Genomic DNA, 20,462 nt, shown 5'->3' on the forward strand with positions numbered 1-20,462 from the left:
CCAAGATCAATTAGTAACCAAACAAACCTTAACTAATAAGCTAAATCTAATATTTAGGAATCAAATAATATTTTGTATATATTATATATTATAGTTAATGATAGAAATAGACAAGTGATGACATAAATCTAGGCCAAAGAATATGATAATACTTAAATGCTAAAAAAAAACTAATATATTTATAATTAATTTGAGATTTCAATATTTTAAATTAAAATTATTTATTTTATATTTATTTATAAATGATTATAATTTAAATTTGATTTATTTTTTCTTATTATTATAATTTGAATATTAAATTATTTTTTAATGATTTAATATATATAATCATTAAAAATAAAATATGAAAACAATAAATTTAGTTTAAAAATATAAAATCTTAAATCAATTATAAATAGACTATTAGATTTATTTAAGTGATTTAAGTGTTGTCATATTCTCAATTGGCCTAGATTTAAGTTTTTGTTATCCCTTTTTATTTTTTATCATTAACTAATATATATAAAATTGATTCCTAAATATTAGATTTAGCTTATTGGTTAAGACTTGCTTGATTACTAATTCATTTTGGGTTCAAATCCAATTAAGTTATTTTAATTTTTTCTTCCTAAACTTGAACAAGTTATATAACATATGTTTATCTCAATAACAAGTGTGAGATTAGCTCAATGTTTAAGGCATGCCAAGGTTACCCTCGAGACTCAAGTTGGATTCCCTTGGGTGTCAAAACTATTCTTTATTTATTTTCACTTCAATTCAAAAGTTGACACGTGCCACCTTTTGATTAGATTGAAAATTTATTAAATTAAAATTAAAAAAAAAAAACCTTTAATCAGATTGTAACATGTGTCACAATTTGATTGAATAAATAAATTTATTAAATTAACTTGAAATTAGGACCTAATTAAGAATTAAAGTAATATTGGTGATCAAGTTGATTAATTTTAAAATCTAGCGGATTTAATCTATAATTTAATACATAACTAGAATAAAAGATTTTAAAATTAATACTCAAATTAGGACATTAGACAAATTAAAAACAGAATCAAGATCAAATTGCATTAAATGAAAATCCAAGGAAACAATTCATACACAAGTAGTGACCAAAATGAAAGAAACAAAGTAGGGTTCTGACGTCGTGAATACATAACTTTAAGAACTCGTGTCCTAATTATACCAATTTTGTTAACTTCCACGTAAACACTTACGTTAAGTTTTAATGACAGGTGGCTATATTGAAATCATTTAAATAGTCCAGTGGTCATATTGACGCAAATTTAAAAATAGTCGTCATTTGGCAACTCAGCCCATAGTTATGTGGTCATTTATGTAGTTTAGCCTAAAATTTTAAAGGTGAAGATATTATTAAAAAAATAAAAATACCTAATTATATGAAAATCTAACATTTCAGGGGCAACTCTCTCGCCAGCCCCCTCGGGTCCATCTTCGGTGGTATTGAGCTTTTATCGCACGACGATGTATAGAAAGTAGGGAAGGCTTATCCTCTAAAAACCGGTAGTCCCAACAGTCCAACCAAGCTAAAATAGTTAAAAGACAAACAACTCATTGCACTGGGAAAAAGCACTCTCTGAAAATAATCAAAGTTGATAAACTTCTACCAGAATTCAAAACTCAATGAACCAACTTGAATTTCAATGACATTATAACTGCATATATACTCTCATTCCGTCAACACAATCCTTCAAAAGCCGTACCTTTCGTTACGGTTAAGACGATCCGCAAGATAGAAAGCCACAGAAACCAACCACGAATCACTATGCACGCCAACGGAGGTCAACCAGTCTTTTCGGTCATTGCATCTCTAGCAAAATTGATGCCAACCACCGGCTTAGGCAGCTCGGGTGGAACTTCACCCACCGGCAGACTAACTTCCAGCTTCATTCGGATGTCCACAAAGGTATAAATTTCCTTTTCTAAACCAAACCCAAGGCAAAGAGTTTTTTCTTATATAAACCTTCTTGATCACAAAACAAAGGGGGAAAAGCTCTATACAGAAAATCAGAGAACTTGAATCTCCAGTAACTTCATTTGCTCTTAATTATGAATTCCATTCCCCTGTTTTATAAAAAGCAAGGAAATTAGTACAACCTTAATTGTCAAAATTTAGTCTCGTACTTTACAAAACCCTAGAGATCCAATTGTTGATAAACAATCTGATGGGAAGAAAGGTTTAACAGTGTTGTCAAAATTGGATTAACTTCTTAGTTCTTGTAAAATACAAATCAAATTCTAACAAATTAAACTAGATCACTAACTTCTCAGTCAAGGAAAGATGAAATTCATAATTAAACCGACTTTACTATTCCAATCTGATGTTTCAGAAACCCTTAGGTGGCGTTTGGTTGGATGGAATCCCTTGGAATTGGGGGGAATTGGAATCCAACTCTACCACTTTCTCATGTTTAGTTCAAGTTTTCCAAGGGAATTGGAATTCGTCATGGCTTTAACTTTCTATCAAATGAGGGAAATAGAATTCCATCCAACAATGGATGAAATTCAATTCCCTTGTCGAAGAGAAATGAAATTTGACCATACTACCCTCATCAATCTTTTAGTAACTTATTCATATATTGAATAAAAATAATTTTTTATTATTTCGGGTCGGTCGGATTTCTAATTCATATATTCGGGTCGGGTTAGGTTTTTTAAGTGTGATATTCAGGTCGGGTCAGATCGGATTTTTTTAAGTGTAATATTCGGGTTGGTTCGGGTTCAGGGTGAAAAAAACAGGACCGACCCGAAAAAATATATAATTTTACCTTATAATAATACCCCTCTATATATAATTTTTTTTCTTCAATTAAGTCAATGTTTTTATTGAATAAAAATAATTTTTTTATTATTTTGTGTCGGGTCGGGTTTCTAATTCATATATTGAATAAAAATAGTTTTTGGTATATTTTGGTAACTAATTAACATACTCCGATTGGAAAGTATCAAAATATCGCTCTATCTTTTTGTAACTTATTAACATATTTTGATTGCGATGATTTTAACTTATAATGTTTATTAGCATGATTTTTATAATTTATTGAAATGAATAATCAATCAATAAAATGAAAATTTAATATTTTTTAATTTTTTATAATATATTACTACATGTAAATTGTAAAACAAACTAAAATAAAGCAAAAAAACAAGAAGGGCAATTTTGTCATTTTATATTACTGAAATAAAATTCATCTGACATTTCTGCGAACCAAACAGAATATGAAATTAGATTTCAATTCCATTTCCTGCCAACCAAACTGAATATGAAATTGGATTCTAATTCCTGACAGATTCTAATTCTTTCACAGATTCCAATTCCCTCATATACATTCCAGCGAACCAAACGTCACCTTAGTATACTCGTATCATGTTTATCAGTCTATTTGAGGAAAGAGAATTTCAAAATTCAATAATCACATAAATCAAACAGTAAAACTAGGAAATTCAGGAAAACTCAACATGCAAATTTGAAGCGGAAATGAGGAAGAGGAGATCTGAATTACCTGGGTCGCAGAGTGCGTAAAATTGATCCACATCTGAGAGAAACAGGGAAAAGAAAAAGAAAGGCAGCGTTAAACGGAGAGAGAGAAGCATATGAAAGATTTACCAGAAGTCAAAGCACGAAGGATGGCGGTTCTTCGAGAAGAGTAATCTTTGAAGATTTCCTCCACGATTGGAGTCAATGATTTTTCTTCTTGTTGGAACGTTAATAGTCGTTAACGTTTGTTATTAGTCAGTTGAGTTTCTTCATAGGAAGCTAAAATGAGCTGTTAGTTGGCAGTTAGAATTTATGTTAATATTTTGGGCTTACAAACGTTACCTCGTTCGTAAAAAAGACTGTTGTTTTTTCTATAGATTTTAAATTCATATAATTGTATCAATAATATGTATTTTTTAAATTAATTATTAGTATCTGATCTATTGACCGACTAATCCAGATTAAGTACTGCAGAGGCGAATACGACATTTCTAACCCAATTTGCTCCATTCACAAACGGCAAGATTCGAACTCCTAACTTTACTTAAGAGACCTAGTGTCTCATCCTACTAGACCAACTGGTTGTTGGTATCAATAATATGTATTTAGTTATTGATTAAATTAATTTCTTTAGAAAATTGTAAAAGAATAACTTTAACATTCAAGATAATTATAAGAATGTATTTAATTATGAATTTTTAAAATAAAAAAATATTTTGGTCCATAATTCAAATAAGAGATTTACTTATTTTTAATATAATTATAAAAAAAATTACATGAACTTATGAAGTGATGATTAATAAAGTTTTTATTATTCTTTGATGATATGGATCCGAACCAAGATAACAATTCAAAAATTAATAATAGAAAATGAACTGATTTGAATATTCAATGGCATACATGCAAATTGAAAGAATTGTCCATCTAGCTCAGTTGATAGAACGCAAGGCTCTTAACCTTATGGTCGTGGGATTGAAGGCAATTCATAACGGAAGTCTTCCACGAAAGTTGCTCTCAACCTGACGTTGAGGACAGCCTACTATCCTACCTCCCCTTACCTCATTACATATGGTAATAGGGTCATCTAATTTTTTTATACATGCAAATTGAAGCATGCAACCAAAGAGAAAAATAGGCAAAGAGCAGAGCCTTAATTCATAGAGCAATACCAAGTGAAACTTAAGGTAAAAGATTGTGCAGGAGCCTGAGCCTAATCAATGTAAAAAAATACATTATAGTAGCAGAATTCAGAGACAAGCTGTTTTATTCCTGGGAATCTTAAAATATCAAATTTTATACAGGGAACATTTAAGACATAAAGTTGCATCCACTGTATTAAAGACTACCACTTAAAACCTTGATAATTTGGAAGATGATCACTTGATGAAGGTGATGGTGGGGGCGACAACCAAAGGATTCCTGCGAAGGTTCAATGCTTCAAAACATGGCTAGAGTATAACGGCAACTATCGCATATAATAACAAATTATCGATACTAAAGTGGGAATGAAGGCAAGAGCTAACACAAAATCAACACTCTTAGGGGATGCCGAAGAGGACACATTTGACTCCTAATCATTCACAAGTTTTTTCAGGTGAAGAAAGGATACCCTAGTCCAAGGTCAGGGTATACACCACCGACCTCATGTGGAGCTAAAAGTACTTACAATCGTCTACTAAATGAGATTGCGCACAAAACTCGAGCCTTAAGGCATCCACTAAATGAAATTGTTTAGGTGCCGAAAGGGGCTAGGCCAAGGTCAGGGTACCACCAGCCACATAGATGGTCGAGAGTGATACTTACAGGTCATCCACTAAATGAGACTCGAACCTTAATGTCATCCACTAAATGAAATTGTTAAGATGACGAAAGGTGCCAGTCCAAGAATAGGGCCACCACCAGCCACATAGATGGCCGAAAGTACTCACAAATCATTCACTAAACGAGATTCGAACCTTAAACGAGATTGTTGATTAGTCTCAAACCTTAATATTTGTCAAGGTGCTACTGAGCAGTCAATCAATTATGCCAATATATGTTGACACTCACAAACTCATATGGGTTCGATTTGAACCTTAATGCTTATCAAGGTGCCAACGCGTAATCAACCAACTGAATCAACCTATATCAATTTGAGCCAATAGTCAACCAATTAAATCAATCTATATTGGCTTGACACTAAACCAACCCATAGTTCAACATTTAGAAGTTCAAATTATACTAAAATCACCAAGTTCCAAATAATTTATATAACACCAAAATCAACAAAAACATCAAATAATGATAAAAATGAAAATACAGTGTTTGTCACCTTCAATTACTAATCGGACCGAGCTGCGAACCTCTCGCCTTCTTATCGGTCAAATTAAGGCCAACCATAGCCTCACCAAGCCCACAGCTAACATCAGCAAGCACGTCCGGGTCACTGTAATGAGTGACGGCCTGAACAATGGCCCGGGCACGCTTTGCCGGGTCACCGCTCTTGAAAACCCCAGAGCCCACAAACACTCCATCACAGCCCAACTGCATCATCAACGCTGCATCGGCCGGCGTCGCCACTCCACCTGCGGCGAACTGCACCACCGCAACCTCCCAAGCTGCTTCGTCTGCATAACCAAATCGTAGGGAGACTGGATTTCTTAGCGAAGGTGAAAACCTCGTCTTCATCCATGTTCCTAAGAACTCTAATATTGTTGGTATGCTCAATCCCACATAGTGTTGGAAACACTATGGGAATGGTATTTAAGGCTTGACATTCCATTTCCTTGTTGAGTGATAGAGAACAAGGGGGCTCTCGCGCACCGCCGCCGCCGTCCGTCCGTCTCGTCTCTCGGCTCGGCTCGGCTCGGCTCGGCTCGGCTCGGCTCGGCTCGTGGTCGTGGTCGTGGTCGTGGTCGTGGTCGTGGTCGTAATACGTGTTCGACACGTCCGCGCGATACTATCTTTTTAGAGAAAATTCTTGAGGAATTTCTCTTTGAAAGAAACAAATGGAAAATGTGAAAGATATCAACTGAGAATAAATATTGAAACACAAATAGAATATATTCCATCAACTTCTTCTAGTAAACTGCTAGGTCTTCTGAACAAATTGATTTTGAGCCTAGAAGAAGTAAAAGGCAAAGATTGAAACCTCTTTTGGACCAGACTTTATTACTTCCTTTATTTCTGAGATAAATGATTTAGACTTCATTTCAGATCCTATAGCTCAAATTTTTCTATTAGATGAGGATCCTAAAACTTTTGAAGAAGCTATAAGATCTATCGATGCTAGTTTTTGGAAAAGCGCTGTTAATGATGAACTAGAATCGATAAGTCTAATCATACTTGGGAATTAGTTGACTTGCCTAAGGGATTCAAACCAATCTCAACAAATGGGTCTTCCGGAAGAACTAAGGCCAGATGGTTCGATTCAGCGATACAAGGCAAGGTAGTCGTCAAAGGGTTCACTCAAAGGTTTGGTTTAGACTACTTTGATATACTCTCCGTTACAAAAATCTCAACGATTCGTGCATTATTGCACTAGCCCCTATTCATAAGTTGCAGGTACATCAAATGGATGTTAAGACTGCTTTCTGAATGGGGATCTAGATGAGGAGATTTACATGGAGCAGCCACTAGGTTGAGGCACCTGGTATGGAAGGCAAAGTTTGTAGACTCAAAAGTCACTCTATGGACTTAAGCAGGCTCCTAAACAGTGGTATGAGAAATTTCATAAAACTATTCTTAGTTTTGGTTTTGTTGTGAATGGTTCGGATGCTTGTGTGTATTCGAAGATGTTGAAACTGAATGTGTTATCATAAGTCTTTATGTGACGACATGTTGATTTTCAGTTCTAACATTGAGTCCATTAACAAAGTTAAAAATTTCTTGTCCACTAAGTTTGAGATGACAGATTTGGGAGAAGTAGATGTAATCTTAGGAGTCAAATTACCAAAACTGAGAAGGGATTCTTTATGTCAAGCACATTATATAGAGAAAGTGCTAAAGAAATTTGACAGTTTTGATGTCGTCCCTGTTCGAACTCCTTATGACCCTAGCATACATCTAGTTAAGAATAAAGGAAGTAGTGTTTCCCAAACTGAATATGCTAAATTAATCGGAAGTTTAATGTTCTTAATGAACTATACTCGGCCTGATATTGCTTATGCTGTGAGTAGACTAAGTAGATATACTCATAATCCGAGTGGTGAGCACTGGATTGCGCTTAAACGCTTACTGAAGTATCTTAAGGGTACTGTGAATTGGAAACTTGAGTTTGTTGGCTTTCCTGCGGTATTGGAAGGATATTGTGATGCCAACTGGGTTTCTGATAATGATGAGGTAAGCTCTACGAGCGGGTATGTTTTTACTTTGGGTGGAGCAGCGATCTCGTGGAAATCATCAAAGCAGACTTGTATTGCTCGTTCTACCATGGAGTCAGAGTTTATAGCTCTTGACCTAGCTGGGCAAGAAGCCGAGTGGCTCAGAAGCTTGTTAGCAGATATTCCGTTGTGGGGAAGACCGACTCCTCCAGTTTCATTGTTGTGTGATTCACAAGCTGCGATATGTGTGGCTAAGAACCAAGCTTACAATGGTAAGAAAAGACACATTCGCATAAGACATGAATCAGTTAGACACTTGATAAAGAATGGAGTGCTCTTTTAGAGTATGTGAAGTCGGAAAGGAACCTAGCAGATCCACTTACCAAAGGGTTAAGTCGGAAGCTGGTCCTAGATTCGTCGAGGGGATGGGTCTAAAGCCCATTGGTTGAGGAATTCATGGTGGATACCCAACTTAGTTATCTAAGTTCCATGTGGTCAACGAAACCATGGAAAGACTCATAGTGCACATTCCTACTGCCTATCCCTATGATGAATAATGTCATGCCCAGGATGAGCTTAATTGCTCTTAATAAATTCATAGCCCAGGCTTTGGGTGGTCTTAGTGAGAAAGACTTGATGAATTTACCGATTTTGGCTGAATATCTATTCTTAATAGTTCATAACCCAGAGTGAGTGGGTAGGAAATGATGAACTTACCGACAGAAAGGTTGAGTTGTTAAACTCTTAATAAATTCAAATCCAAGTATTTGGATGGTTCTAGTGAGAAGGACTTATTGAATTTACCGATAAATGAGGTTGAATATTTATTCTTAATGACTTCTTAGCCCAGAGTTTGGGTGGTTCATTTATAATGAACTTGAAAAAAGTCACCATACCCTTTGTGAGGTTGAGCTATTATAAAAGCTCTTAATTATTCCATATTCCTTTTTAAAGGGTGGTTTATGTTGAGATAAACTTGATGAAATAACCTATGTAAGTGAGAAGGGTTAGCCGCCTTCTATGAAAAATGTTGGGCTATTTTTCTAGCACACTTACTAGAATCCTGAGGTAAGATGGCCAAATATATACTTTGTATATATATATCTTACACATCGAGGACTCAGGTGGATGAAGGGGTTAGTTGTGTGTTATGAGTTTACCCTGATCTTAGAAAGTTCCAGACTAGTTTCACTTATCTAAGAGAAGGATTGCTCATCATCACTATGTACTAGTTCCAGATATGTTCACTAGTGCTTAAGCAACTAATCTCGCTATTACTCTTCTGGAAAGCTTGTTTTCGAGTTTCAGAAGATTTCTTTCGCATTAGTGGGGGAATGTTGGTAATGCTCAATCCCACATAGTGTTGGAAACACTATTGGGAATGGTATTTAAGGCTTGACATTCCATTTCCTTGTTGAGTGATAGAGAACAAGGGGGGCTCTCGCGCACCGCCGCCGCCGTCCGTCCGTCTCGTCTCGGCTCGGCACGGCACGGCTCGGCTCGGCTCGGCTTGGCTCGTGGTCGTGGTCGTGGTCGAGGTCGAGGTCGTGGTCGTGGTCGTGGTCGTGGTCGTGGTAATACGTGTCTTCGACACGTCCGCGCGGATACTATCTTTTTAGAGAAAATTCTTGAGGAATTTCTCTTTGAAAGAAACAAATGGAAAATGTGAAAGATATCAACTGATATTTATAGGCTGCTGAGGACTGTTTGAATTTCAAATAATAACAGCTGAATTATTTTTTTATCAGAAATTAAACAGTTTATTCCTAAATTAAATCAGAAACGTTAAGATGTACCTGGACTGATTACAGCTTTGTACAGAGGAGACAAGCTGTTATCAGGAGTTACAGGAGTTATTGATTTAATTCCAGGGGTTACATGATATAATTTCGGGAGTTATAACAGCTGAATAATGATACAATGAACCTGGACTATTTCTGAGTCAGATTCATCTAGTCGTTTCAGCTGTTACAAATAAGAGGTTTAATCCTGAAATTTTATGGACGACTTTAACCCTATTTCTAGCCTATAAATAGAGAGCTATATTCAGCTTCTCAACTAACTCCAAAAACATTCACAATTCACTTACCAAAGTGTTTTCTAAAGTTCTCTCTGTGAGTTCTCTCTGAGTGCTTTCCGATCAGAAGTGCAATACCACCAGCAGTCCACTCCGGTTTCGGGTGTACGGAATTCGGAGCGACCGTGTTAACCTCGGGGGACGGTCGCCTACTGCAGCGATTACACACATCGAGGCGAATTCGTTTCTAAGGCAGTGGTTCTTACCACGACACGGTTACGAATCTGTTCTTCTTAATTACTGTTTATATTTTCAGTCAGTGCTAACGGTGTACTTTTGCAGTTCATATATCCAACAATTTAGAAACGAATTCCCATAAACTGCAATCATGTCGACACCTTTGAGCAAACTCATTCCCGATCTTTCCAAGCTTGATGCACTTGATGGAAAGAACTATAGAAGGTGGTCCCAAAGAATTCTTATATTCTTCGAGCAACTTGATCTGATTACTGTTTGCTCAAGCCACCACCTACCATGCCGCCAACCCCAGCTGTTGGTAATGATGCGGATGCGGTCCTCAATGATGATGCCTTAGCAACTGCCGCTGCCGCTCTCGCTACCTACGAGAAAATTTGAGAAGGATAACAAGACGGTACGAGGACATCTACTCAGCCACATGTCAATAAACTATTTGATATGTTCCTTAGAGAAAGAGTGCCAAGGCAATATGGGACACTCTCGACAAGAAGTATGGTGCGGATGATGCGGGGATCAAGAAGTACGTTGTCGGCGAATGGCTCAAATTCCAGATGACAGACGACAAGCCAATAATGGATCAAGTCCATGACTATGAGAACTTAGTCGCTGACATCATCGCTGAAGGGATGCAAATGTGTGAGGTGCAAGCCAATGTACTCATTGAGAAACTGCCCAAGTCCTGGTCCGATTACCGTAACTCTCTTAAGCATAAGAAGAGAGACATTTCGCTTGAAGAACTTGTGGGCCATATGAAGATTGAAGAAGCCAACCGTTTAAAAGATAAGCTTACTAATTCTATGAGTAATTTATCTTTTAGAGCTAACTGGTTGAGTCCAAATTTAAGAAGATCATGAAACGTGGGAATCAAGACAAAAAGACGAAACCACAGAAGGCTACCAACTTCAAGAAGTCAGGAAAGGCCAAACCGGAAGGAAAGACGTTCAAGTGTTATGTCTGCGGTTTACCTGGCCACAAGGCTTACCAATGCCAACACGCTCAGACCGCCAGAATGACAACAAGCCACAGATGCACGTTGTAGAAGAAGATGATGAGATCATTGCTGCGGTGGTCTCAGAAGTAATCTGGTGGAGAACAGTTCAGAATGGGTAGTTGACACTGGCGCTTCGAAGCATTTCTACGCAAGGAAGGAGTTTTTCACTGAGTTCGAGGATGGAAACACTGGTGAACGTGTGTACATGGGAACTCTAGCAGCTCTGAAGTGCTAGGCAAAGGCAAGGTTTTACTCAAGCTGACTTCTGGTAAAACTCTGGCTTTAAATAATGTTCTGTATGTACCTGCCTTGCGTAGAATTTGATAAGTGGTGGGCTTCTGAATAAGGCAGGCATTAAGTTAGTTTTGAGGCAGATAAACTTGTACTTTCCCGAAATGGTGATTATGTGGGGAAAGGGTTTTTAAGCAATGGTTTATTTGTCATAGAAACTCAATTTAATGAAAATAAAGCTACCACTTCTGCTTATATTGTTGAATCAATTGATATGTGGCATGCTAGATTAGGACACGTGAATATTCATGCTTTAAAGAAATTAATAAATATGAATGTTCTGCCTAAACTAGACACAACTAGCTTAACAAATGTGAGATTTGTGTAGAAGCTAAGCATACTAAACCTCACTTTAAGACTGTTTCTAATAGAAAGACTGAACTGTTAGAACTCATTCATACTGATCTAGCAGATTTTAGAAACACTGAAAGTAAAGGAGGAAAACACTACTACATAACTTTTGTAGATGATTATTCAAGATATACAAAAGTTTATCTCCTAAGAACTAAAGATGAAGCTGAAAACTTCTTTCTTATTTATAAGGCAGAAGTTGAAAATCAGTTAGATAGGAGAATCAAACGAGTTAGATCTGATAGAGGTGGTGAATATGGATCTAATTTCTTAAAAGATTTGTGAAAAGAATGGCATAATTCATGAAACATCAGCCCCCTATTTTCCTCAACAGAATGGTATAGCGAAAGGAAAAATAGAACTTTAAAAGAGATGATGAATTCTTTACTAATAAGCTCCGGGTTATCTGATAACATGTGGGGGGAGGCCATTCTATCGGCAACTCATATCTTGAACCGAGTTCCTCATAAGAAATTAGATTCTACCCCATATGAATTGTGGAAAGGATACGCTCTAATTTACAATACCTGAAAGTGTGGGGGTGTCTGGCTAAAGTGGGCTTGCCAGACTTTAAGAAGTCCACCATCGGACCTAAAAACCGTTGATGCAGTGTTTATAGGGTATGCTACGATAGTGCTGCATACAGATTCATGCTTTTACAAGATTATTCTATTTGTGAATCAAGAGATGCTGTTTTCTTTGAAAATACTTTTCCTTTAAAGGAACCGAGAATAAATATTGAAACACAAATAGAATATATTCCATCAACTTCTTCTAGTAAACCTGCTAGGTCTTCTGAACAAATTGATTTTGAGCCTAGAAGAAGTAAAAGGCAAAGAGTTGAAACCTCTTTTGGACCAGACTTTATTACTTCCTTTATTTCTGAGATAAATGATTTAGACTTCATTTCAGATCCTATAGCTCAAATTTTTCTATTAGATGAGGATCCTAAACTTTTGAAGAAGCTATAAGATCTATCGATGCTAGTTTTTGGAAAAGCGCTGTTAATGATGAACTAGAATCGATAATGTCTAATCATACTTGGGAATTAGTTGACTTGCCTAAGGGATTCAAACCAATCTCCAACAAATGGGTCTTCCGGAAGAAAACTAAGGCCAGATGGTTCGATTCAGCGATACAAGGCAAGGTTAGTCGTCAAAGGGTTCACTCAAAGGTTTGGTTTAGACTACTTGATACATACTCTCCCGTTACAAAAATCTCAACGATTCGTGCATTATTTGCACTAGCCTCTATTCATAAGTTGCAGGTACATCAAATGGATGTTAAGACTGCTTTCTTGAATGGGGATCTAGATGAGGAGATTTACATGGAGCAGCCACTAGGTTTTGAGGCACCTGGTATGGAAGGCAAAGTTGTAGACTCAAAAAGTCACTCTATGGACTTAAGCAGGCTCCTAAACAGTGGTATGAGAAATTTCATAAAACTATTCTTAGTTTTGGTTTTGTTGTGAATGGTTCGGATGCTTGTGTGTATTCGAAGATGTTTGAAACTGAATGTGTTATCATAAGTCTTTATGTTGACGACATGTTGATTTTCAGTTCTAACATTGAGTCCATTAACAAAGTTAAAATTTCTTGTCCACTAAGTTTGAGATGACAGATTTGGGAGAAGTAGATGTAATCTTAGGAGTCAAAATTACCAAAACTGAGAAGGGATTTTCTTTATGTCAAGCACATTATATAGAGAAAGTGCTAAAGAAATTTGACAGTTTTGATGTCGTCCCTGTTCGAACTCCTTATGACCCTAGCATACATCTAGTTAAGAATAAAGGAAGTAGTGTTTCCCAAACTGAATATGCTAAATTAATCGGAAGTTTAATGTTCTTAATGAACTATACTCGGCCTGATATTGCTTATGCTGTGAGTAGACTAAGTAGATATACTCATAATCCGAGTGGTGAGCACTGGATTGCGCTTAAACGCTTACTGAAGTATCTTAAGGGTACTGTGAATTGGAAACTTGAGTTTGTTGGCTTTCTTGCGGTATTGGAAGGATATTGTGATGCCAACTGGGTTTTGATAATGATGAGGTAAGCTCTACGAGCGGGTATGTTTTTACTTTGGGTGGAGCAGCGATCTCGTGGAAATCATCAAAGCAGACTTGTATTGCTCGTTCTACCATGGAGTCAGTTTATAGCTCTTGACCTAGCTGGGCAAGAAGCCGAGTGGCTCAGAAGCTTGTTAGCAGATATTCCGTTGTGGGAAGACCGACTCCTCCAGTTTCATTGTTGTGTGATTCACAAGCTGCGATATGTGTGGCTAAGAACCAAGCTTACAATGGTAAGAAAAGACACATTCGCATAAGACATGAATCAGTTAGACACTGATAAAGAATGGAGTGCTCTCTTTAGAGTATGTGAAGTCGGAAAGGAACCTAGCAGATCCACTTACCAAAGGGTTAAGTCGGAAGCTGGTCCTAGATTCGTCGAGGGGGATGGGTCTAAAGCCCATTGGTTGAGGAATTCATGGTGGATACCCAACTTAGTTATCTAAGTTCCATGTGGTCAAACGAAACCATGGAAAGACTCATAGTGCACATTCCTACTGCCTATCCCTATGATGAATAATGTGCATGCCCAGGATGAGCTTAATTGCTCTTAATAAATTCATAGCCCAGGCTTTGGGTGGTCTTAGTGAGAAAGACTTGATGAATTTACCGATTTTGGCTGAATATCTATTCTTAATAAGTTCATAACCCAGAGTGAGTGGGTAGGAAATGATGAACTTACCGACAGAAAGGTTGAGTTTGTTAAACTCTTAATAAATTCAAATCCAGTATTTGGATGGTTCTAGTGAGAAGAACTTATTGAATTTACCGATAAATGAGGTTGAATATTTATTCTTAATGACTTCTTAGCCAGAGTTTGGGTGGTTCATTTATAATGAACTTGAAAAAAGTCACCATACCTTTGTGAGGTTGAGCTATTATAAAAGCTCTTAATTATTTCATATTCCTTTTTAAAGGGTGGTTTATGTTGAGATAAACTTGATGAAATAACCTATGTAAGTGAGAAGGGTTAGCCGCCTTCTATGAAAAATGTTGGGCTATTTTTCTAGCACACTTACTAGAATCCTGAGGTAAGATGGCCAAATATATACTTTGTATATATATCTTACACATCGAGGACTCAGGTGGATGAAGGGGTTAGTTGTGTGTTATAGTTTACCCTGATCTTAGAAAGTTCCAGACTAGTTTCACTTATCTAAGAGAAGGATTGCTCATCATCACTATGTACTAGTTCCAGATATGTTCACTAGTGCTTAAGCAACTAATCTCGCTATTACTCTTCTGGAAAGCTTGTTTTCGAGTTTCAGAAGATTTCTTTCGCATTAGTGGGGGAATGTTGGTAATGCTCAATCCCACATAGTGTTGGAAACACTATTGGGAATGGTATTTAAGGCTTGACATTCCATTTCCTTGTTGAGTGATAGAGAACAAGGGGGGCTCTCGCGCACCGCCGCCGCCGTCCGTCCGTCTCGTCTCGGCTCGGCACGGCACGGCTCGGCTCGGCTCGGCTTGGCTCGTGGTCGTGGTCGAGGTCGAGGTCGTGGTCGTGGTCGTGGTCGTGGTCGTGGTAATACGTGTCTTCGACACGTCCGCGCGGATACTATCTTTTTAGAGAAAATTCTTGAGGATTTCTCTTTGAAAGAAACAAATGGAAAATGTGAAAGATATCAACTGATATTTATAGGCTGCTGAGGACTGTTTGAATTTCAAATAATAACAGCTGAATTATTTTTTATCAGAAATTAAACAGTTTATTCCTAAATTAAATCAGAAACGTTAAGATGTACCTGGACTGATTTACAGCTTTGTACAGAGGAGACAAGCTGTTAATATCAGGAGTTACAGGAGTTATTTGATTTAATTCCAGGGGTTACATGATATAATTTCGGGAGTTATAACAGCTGAATAATGATACAATGAACCTGGACTATTTCTGAGTCAGATTCATCTAGTCGTTTCAGCTGTTACAAATAAGAGGTTTAATCCTGAAATTTTATGGACGACTTTAACCCTATTTCTAGCCTATAAATAGAGAGCTATATTCAGCTTCTCAACTAACTCCAAAAACATTCACAATTCACTTACCAAAGTGTTTTCTAAAGTTCTCTCTGTGAGTTCTCTCTGAGTGCTTTCCGATCAGAAGTGCAATACCACCAGCAGTCCACTCCGGTTTCGGGTGTACGGAATTCGGAGCGACCGTGTTAACCTCGGGGGACGGTCCGCCTACTGCAGCGATTACACACATCGAGGCGAATTCGTTTCTAAGGCAGTGGTTCTTACCACGACACGGTTTACGAATCTGTTCTTCTTAATTACTGTTTATATTTTCAGTCAGTGCTAACGGTGTACTTTTGCAGTTCATATATCCAACAAATATCACCCATCACGGATCTGACGTGCCTAACGGCTTCGATGATATTCCCAGTCCCGGCTTCACCTTTGGTCCGAATCATCGCAGCTCCTTCTCTGATTCTCCGAAGCGCTTCCCCCAAATTCCGGCACCCACAAACGAAAGGAATTCGGAAATTGTGTTTGTTAATGTGGTTTTCTTCGTCGGCAAGAGTGAGAACCTCGCTCTCATCCACATAATCGATGCCAATGGCTTCAAGGATCTGGGCCTCGACGAAATGACCGATACGAGCTTTAGCCATGACGGGGATGGTCACAGCCTGCTTGATTTCCTTGATGAGTTGCGGGTCACTCATCCGCGCCACGCCGCCTTGAGCTCGGATATCGGCGGGGACTCGTTCAAGAGCCATGACGGCGCAAGCTCCGGCTTCTTCGGCGATTCGAGCTTGTTCGGCGTTGACGACGTCCATAATCACCCCGCCTCGGAGCATTTGCGCAAGCCCGACCTTGACCGAGAAAGGGGATTTGTGGGTCTCAGTCATAGAACCATTTCCATAAACAGCACCCACCCCATTGCCGGCCATGGCAGTACAAATGAAAAAGGATCAGTGACGGCGAGAGATTGAAGAGATGTTGAATGGAAATGGGACGATGGACAAAGAATGCAGGTGAAGGTTTAAATAATGAGATAAAAGGTAATGGATGGACCCATAGATATTGTGGGTTGAACTTGGAGGCCACGCAATTTATGGGTATGCGCAGCCAGTCATTTGTTGAGTATAGTGGCAGAGCCAGTAATGCCGCCAATGTTCTGCATTTTGCCACCACCATTCTTTTTCCCAGCCGTTCAATTTTTGCCGCTAATTAATTAATTGATTAATTCCAATGACAATTTATTTTGAAACAGGCAATGGGGCCAGTGTTAAAAATGAGACCAAGCATATTGTGAATTATTTGAGGTAGATTCGATTAAAATTTAATTAATACTTAAATTACATAGGTTGAGTTGAATGAGTTATTTGATATTTGATTAAAGAAATTCATGAACAACTAAAATAAATATATTAAAATTTTGTTTTTTTAATATTTATATGTTGTTGTTTTTCAATATAATATAAATTTTTTACGTATTTAAGGTTTAAATTCAAGTTTAAGTTCAAACTAAAATCGAACTCAAGATCAAGTTTCAATCAAATTAAATATGAGAATATATCAAATTCAAGTTTTCTCAAAATCAAATTCAACTTCAATATTTTTATTTTAAGTTCGAGTTAAACTTATCAACTTTTAACTAGTGGGGGGTGAGGTTAAATAGAGAGATTTTGCACATTTCTATGTTAATGTGAATTATTTAAATTAATTGAGCTTTATAAAATATATATTTGATATATAAATTAAATAAAATAAGATTTGAAAATATATATATTCATTTGATGCACGAATCAAACGATCTTAATGGTTAAATGATCTATTATTATTTCTTGAGTTCTCAAGTTTAAGCACTACAAATGCAGAAGTATAAACATTCATTGTCAAATAATTGATAATTTTTGAATAGATACTATTTTATATTCACTCCAGATTTATTAACAACAAAAAAAACACCTTAGATTACATCAACAACTATTACACTTAGTTAATTTTGATATCGAGTTTCTAGAAATAAAATCAGTGGTGGATCATAATTTTCTTGGGATGAGTATCAAAATCTAAATTTACTTTTGTTGATTATTTATTTTAATAGTAGTGATCATTCTAAAATCCCATACATATGGGAATTGAGTTTTGTTGTTGTTGTTATTGTTATTGTTGATCATTCTAAAATTTTAATTGTGTCTATTTCATTTAAAATATTCTTACTGTTAACATATATGTAGTGTTTTGAAAATCGGACTGGATCGGTCGGTTCAACCAAGAATCGTTGTCTTGTCCGATCCATTCTATCTGGTTGAATCGGTTCTAGTGAACCGCAAGAAATCGTTCAAACCGACTTTGAACCGCTCGAACCGGACCGAACTGTGAACCGGTTCAACCTAATTTTTTTTATTAAATGTTTTTAGTATTTTTATTTAATTTTTTAAATAATTATGACGTCGTCCGGTTCTTACGACCTGTCTGACCGTTTCGACCGGTTGAACCAATAAATCGGTAGCACAGTCGATTTATTGACCGATTCGATTCTGAAAACCATGCATATATGCCCCTATTTTAAAAAATATTTTTAAATTCATTATTAAATAAAACAAATAGGAAAAGCGGAGGGAAAGTGTGGTTACACTTGTGTTCTTCAATCGTCAAATACTTGAGATCTTTGGTGTTTTTACCCAAAATTCACTCAACTATTAAATAATTACCTTTCAGGCATCCATCGTCCTAATTTTATCGATCTAACACCCTTTGTGACAACTTGGCAAAAAGGCGTAAATTACCATCTGCGTATTCCTGAGGTTCGTCCGAGCTGAAGCCACGTAGGGATAAAACGCATATCACTATCCACACTTTCCTGGGATTTTGACAAGTGATCCGACCCTTCCAAAATCACTCTCAACCGTTCGCCTTAATTACCTCGTCCCCTCCCCTATAAATACCCTCTCATACAACCCTCAAATCACACCAAAACAAAAATAATCTCTTCTTATCAATCATTCTACAAAGCTCAAGTAGGAAGTAGGTTATGTTATTATTCTTATAAGGTAAAATTATTGTTATTATATTATAATCATTAAATAGTTAATTAATTTATTATATTTTAGTACGTAATTTTTTTTGTCTTTTGTAATTATAAAATGGAAGGCAGATTGTTGCATTTAGATGAGATATCGCGAGTCATTTTATCGATGCAATAATAATTTATTTAATTTGTATTAGTTTTATTATTGTGTTATGTTAATTATTGTGAATATTTTATTTATTTATTTATTTAGTATTAGTTTAAATTTTAATTTGTATACTTTTTTTTTAATTAGGGGAATGATCGTATATTATACCCATTTATTCTTAAGGCTATGTTAGAGATATCAAGTCGTGTATGACTGTATTTAGTGGAAGTTGGATTTGATTACATATTTAGATATGAAGGACATTGTAACCTTGAAAGCAATCTTATTTTTGCACCGGTCGAGAGGTGGAGACCAGAGACACACACGTTCCATCTTTCGTGTGGGGAGTGTACGATTATGCTAGATGATGTTTTCTTACATCTGAGGCTGTTGGTAGATGGGGATGTCATTTTGGGTGTGGCGGATGGTGAGTGACGTTCGTTGTGTGAGGAGTACCTTAGAGGTATCATACATGATTTCAATGGTGGTCGAATATCGTTATCATGGTTGGCGACATATGTTGAACATTTGAGTGAACCTTAGAGTTGCCCGAACTTGCATATTACAACTGATAGGAGGGATCATGATGCCCGATAAATCTAGCAACAAAGTTCATTGTATGTGGTTGCGTCACCTCGCTTGATTTTCGAGTTGCCGGCTCATTCAGTTGAGGCTGCGCAGTTTTGACATCTCTGTATAGAGAAATGTGTCGAGTAACTGATTATCGAAAAAATGTTATCGACAGATGTCTCATGCTTCTGCAGTCATAAGCGTGATATCGCATGCACTTTTTATGTCTGGTGGTGAAGAACCCGTTAATCTTCCCGTAATTGGTGAGGTAATTTCAATAATGAATTCGTATATAAATAGTTTTTTTGAGTATAATGAATGTTTTTTATACTGAATAGGTGGTCATGTGTAAAGAAAGATCATCGTCATATACCAAGCGAATTAGAAGAAATTTGATTGTTCATTGATCAAAAATCTGGTACACGGGTATGTATTTAAATTTTTTTATTTACATTTAATTATCGTTATATAATTAAAATAATTATATATATTTATTGTAGTTTTAATGAATTCTTTATGCTACTGACGAATTAAGACATTATATCCCATCTAATATGAGTGGCCTGTATGTCCATCTGATATTTAGATCATTTCCATAAACAGCAACCACCCCAGTGCCGGCAATGACAATACAAATGAAAAAGGAACAGTGACGGCGAGAGATTGAAGAGATGTTGAATGGAAATGGGACGGTGGACATTGAATGCAGGTGAAGGTTTAAATAAGGAGATAAAAGGTTATGGATGGACCCATAGATATTGTGGGTTGAACTTGGAGGCCACGCAATTTATGGGTATGCGCAGCCAGTCATTTGTTGATTATAGTGGCAGAGCCAGTAGTGCCGCCAATGTTCTGCGTTTTCCCACCACCATCCTTATTCCCAGCCGTTCGATTTTTGCCGCTAATTAATTAATTAATTGATTAATACCAATGACAATTTCTTTTGAAAGAGACAATGGGGGCAGTGTTAAAAATGAGATCAAACATATTGTGAATT

At 36.7% G+C, this 20,462-nt stretch overlaps 1 protein-coding gene and 1 long non-coding RNA gene across 2 annotated transcripts; both read right to left on the bottom strand.

Moving 5' to 3' along the window:
• Positions 1-4,604: 4,604 nt before the first annotated feature.
• On the bottom strand, positions 4,605-6,146 carry LOC120143171. The gene is made up of 2 exons (XR_005517909.1): positions 5,802-6,146; positions 4,605-4,909 (listed from the first exon to the last, which is right to left on the bottom strand). It is a non-coding gene; the product is annotated as an uncharacterized LOC120143171 (long non-coding RNA).
• An 863-nt stretch (positions 6,147-7,009) lies between these two features.
• LOC120143106 (probable pyridoxal 5'-phosphate synthase subunit PDX1) lies at positions 7,010-20,103 on the bottom strand. Its single transcript, XM_039157518.1, has 3 exons — positions 20,084-20,103; positions 16,083-16,664; positions 7,010-7,016 (listed from the first exon to the last, which is right to left on the bottom strand). Exons 2-3 carry the CDS (start codon positions 16,658-16,660, stop codon positions 7,010-7,012), a joined length of 585 nt encoding a protein of 194 aa, XP_039013449.1. The 5' UTR covers positions 16,661-16,664; positions 20,084-20,103.
• Positions 20,104-20,462: the final 359 nt, after the last annotated feature.

The sequence above is a fragment of the Hibiscus syriacus genome, unplaced genomic scaffold (assembly GCF_006381635.1).
Source record: "Hibiscus syriacus cultivar Baekdansim isolate YM2019G1 unplaced genomic scaffold, ASM638163v2 tig00110833_pilon, whole genome shotgun sequence".
NCBI classification, from domain to species: domain Eukaryota; kingdom Viridiplantae; phylum Streptophyta; class Magnoliopsida; order Malvales; family Malvaceae; genus Hibiscus; species Hibiscus syriacus.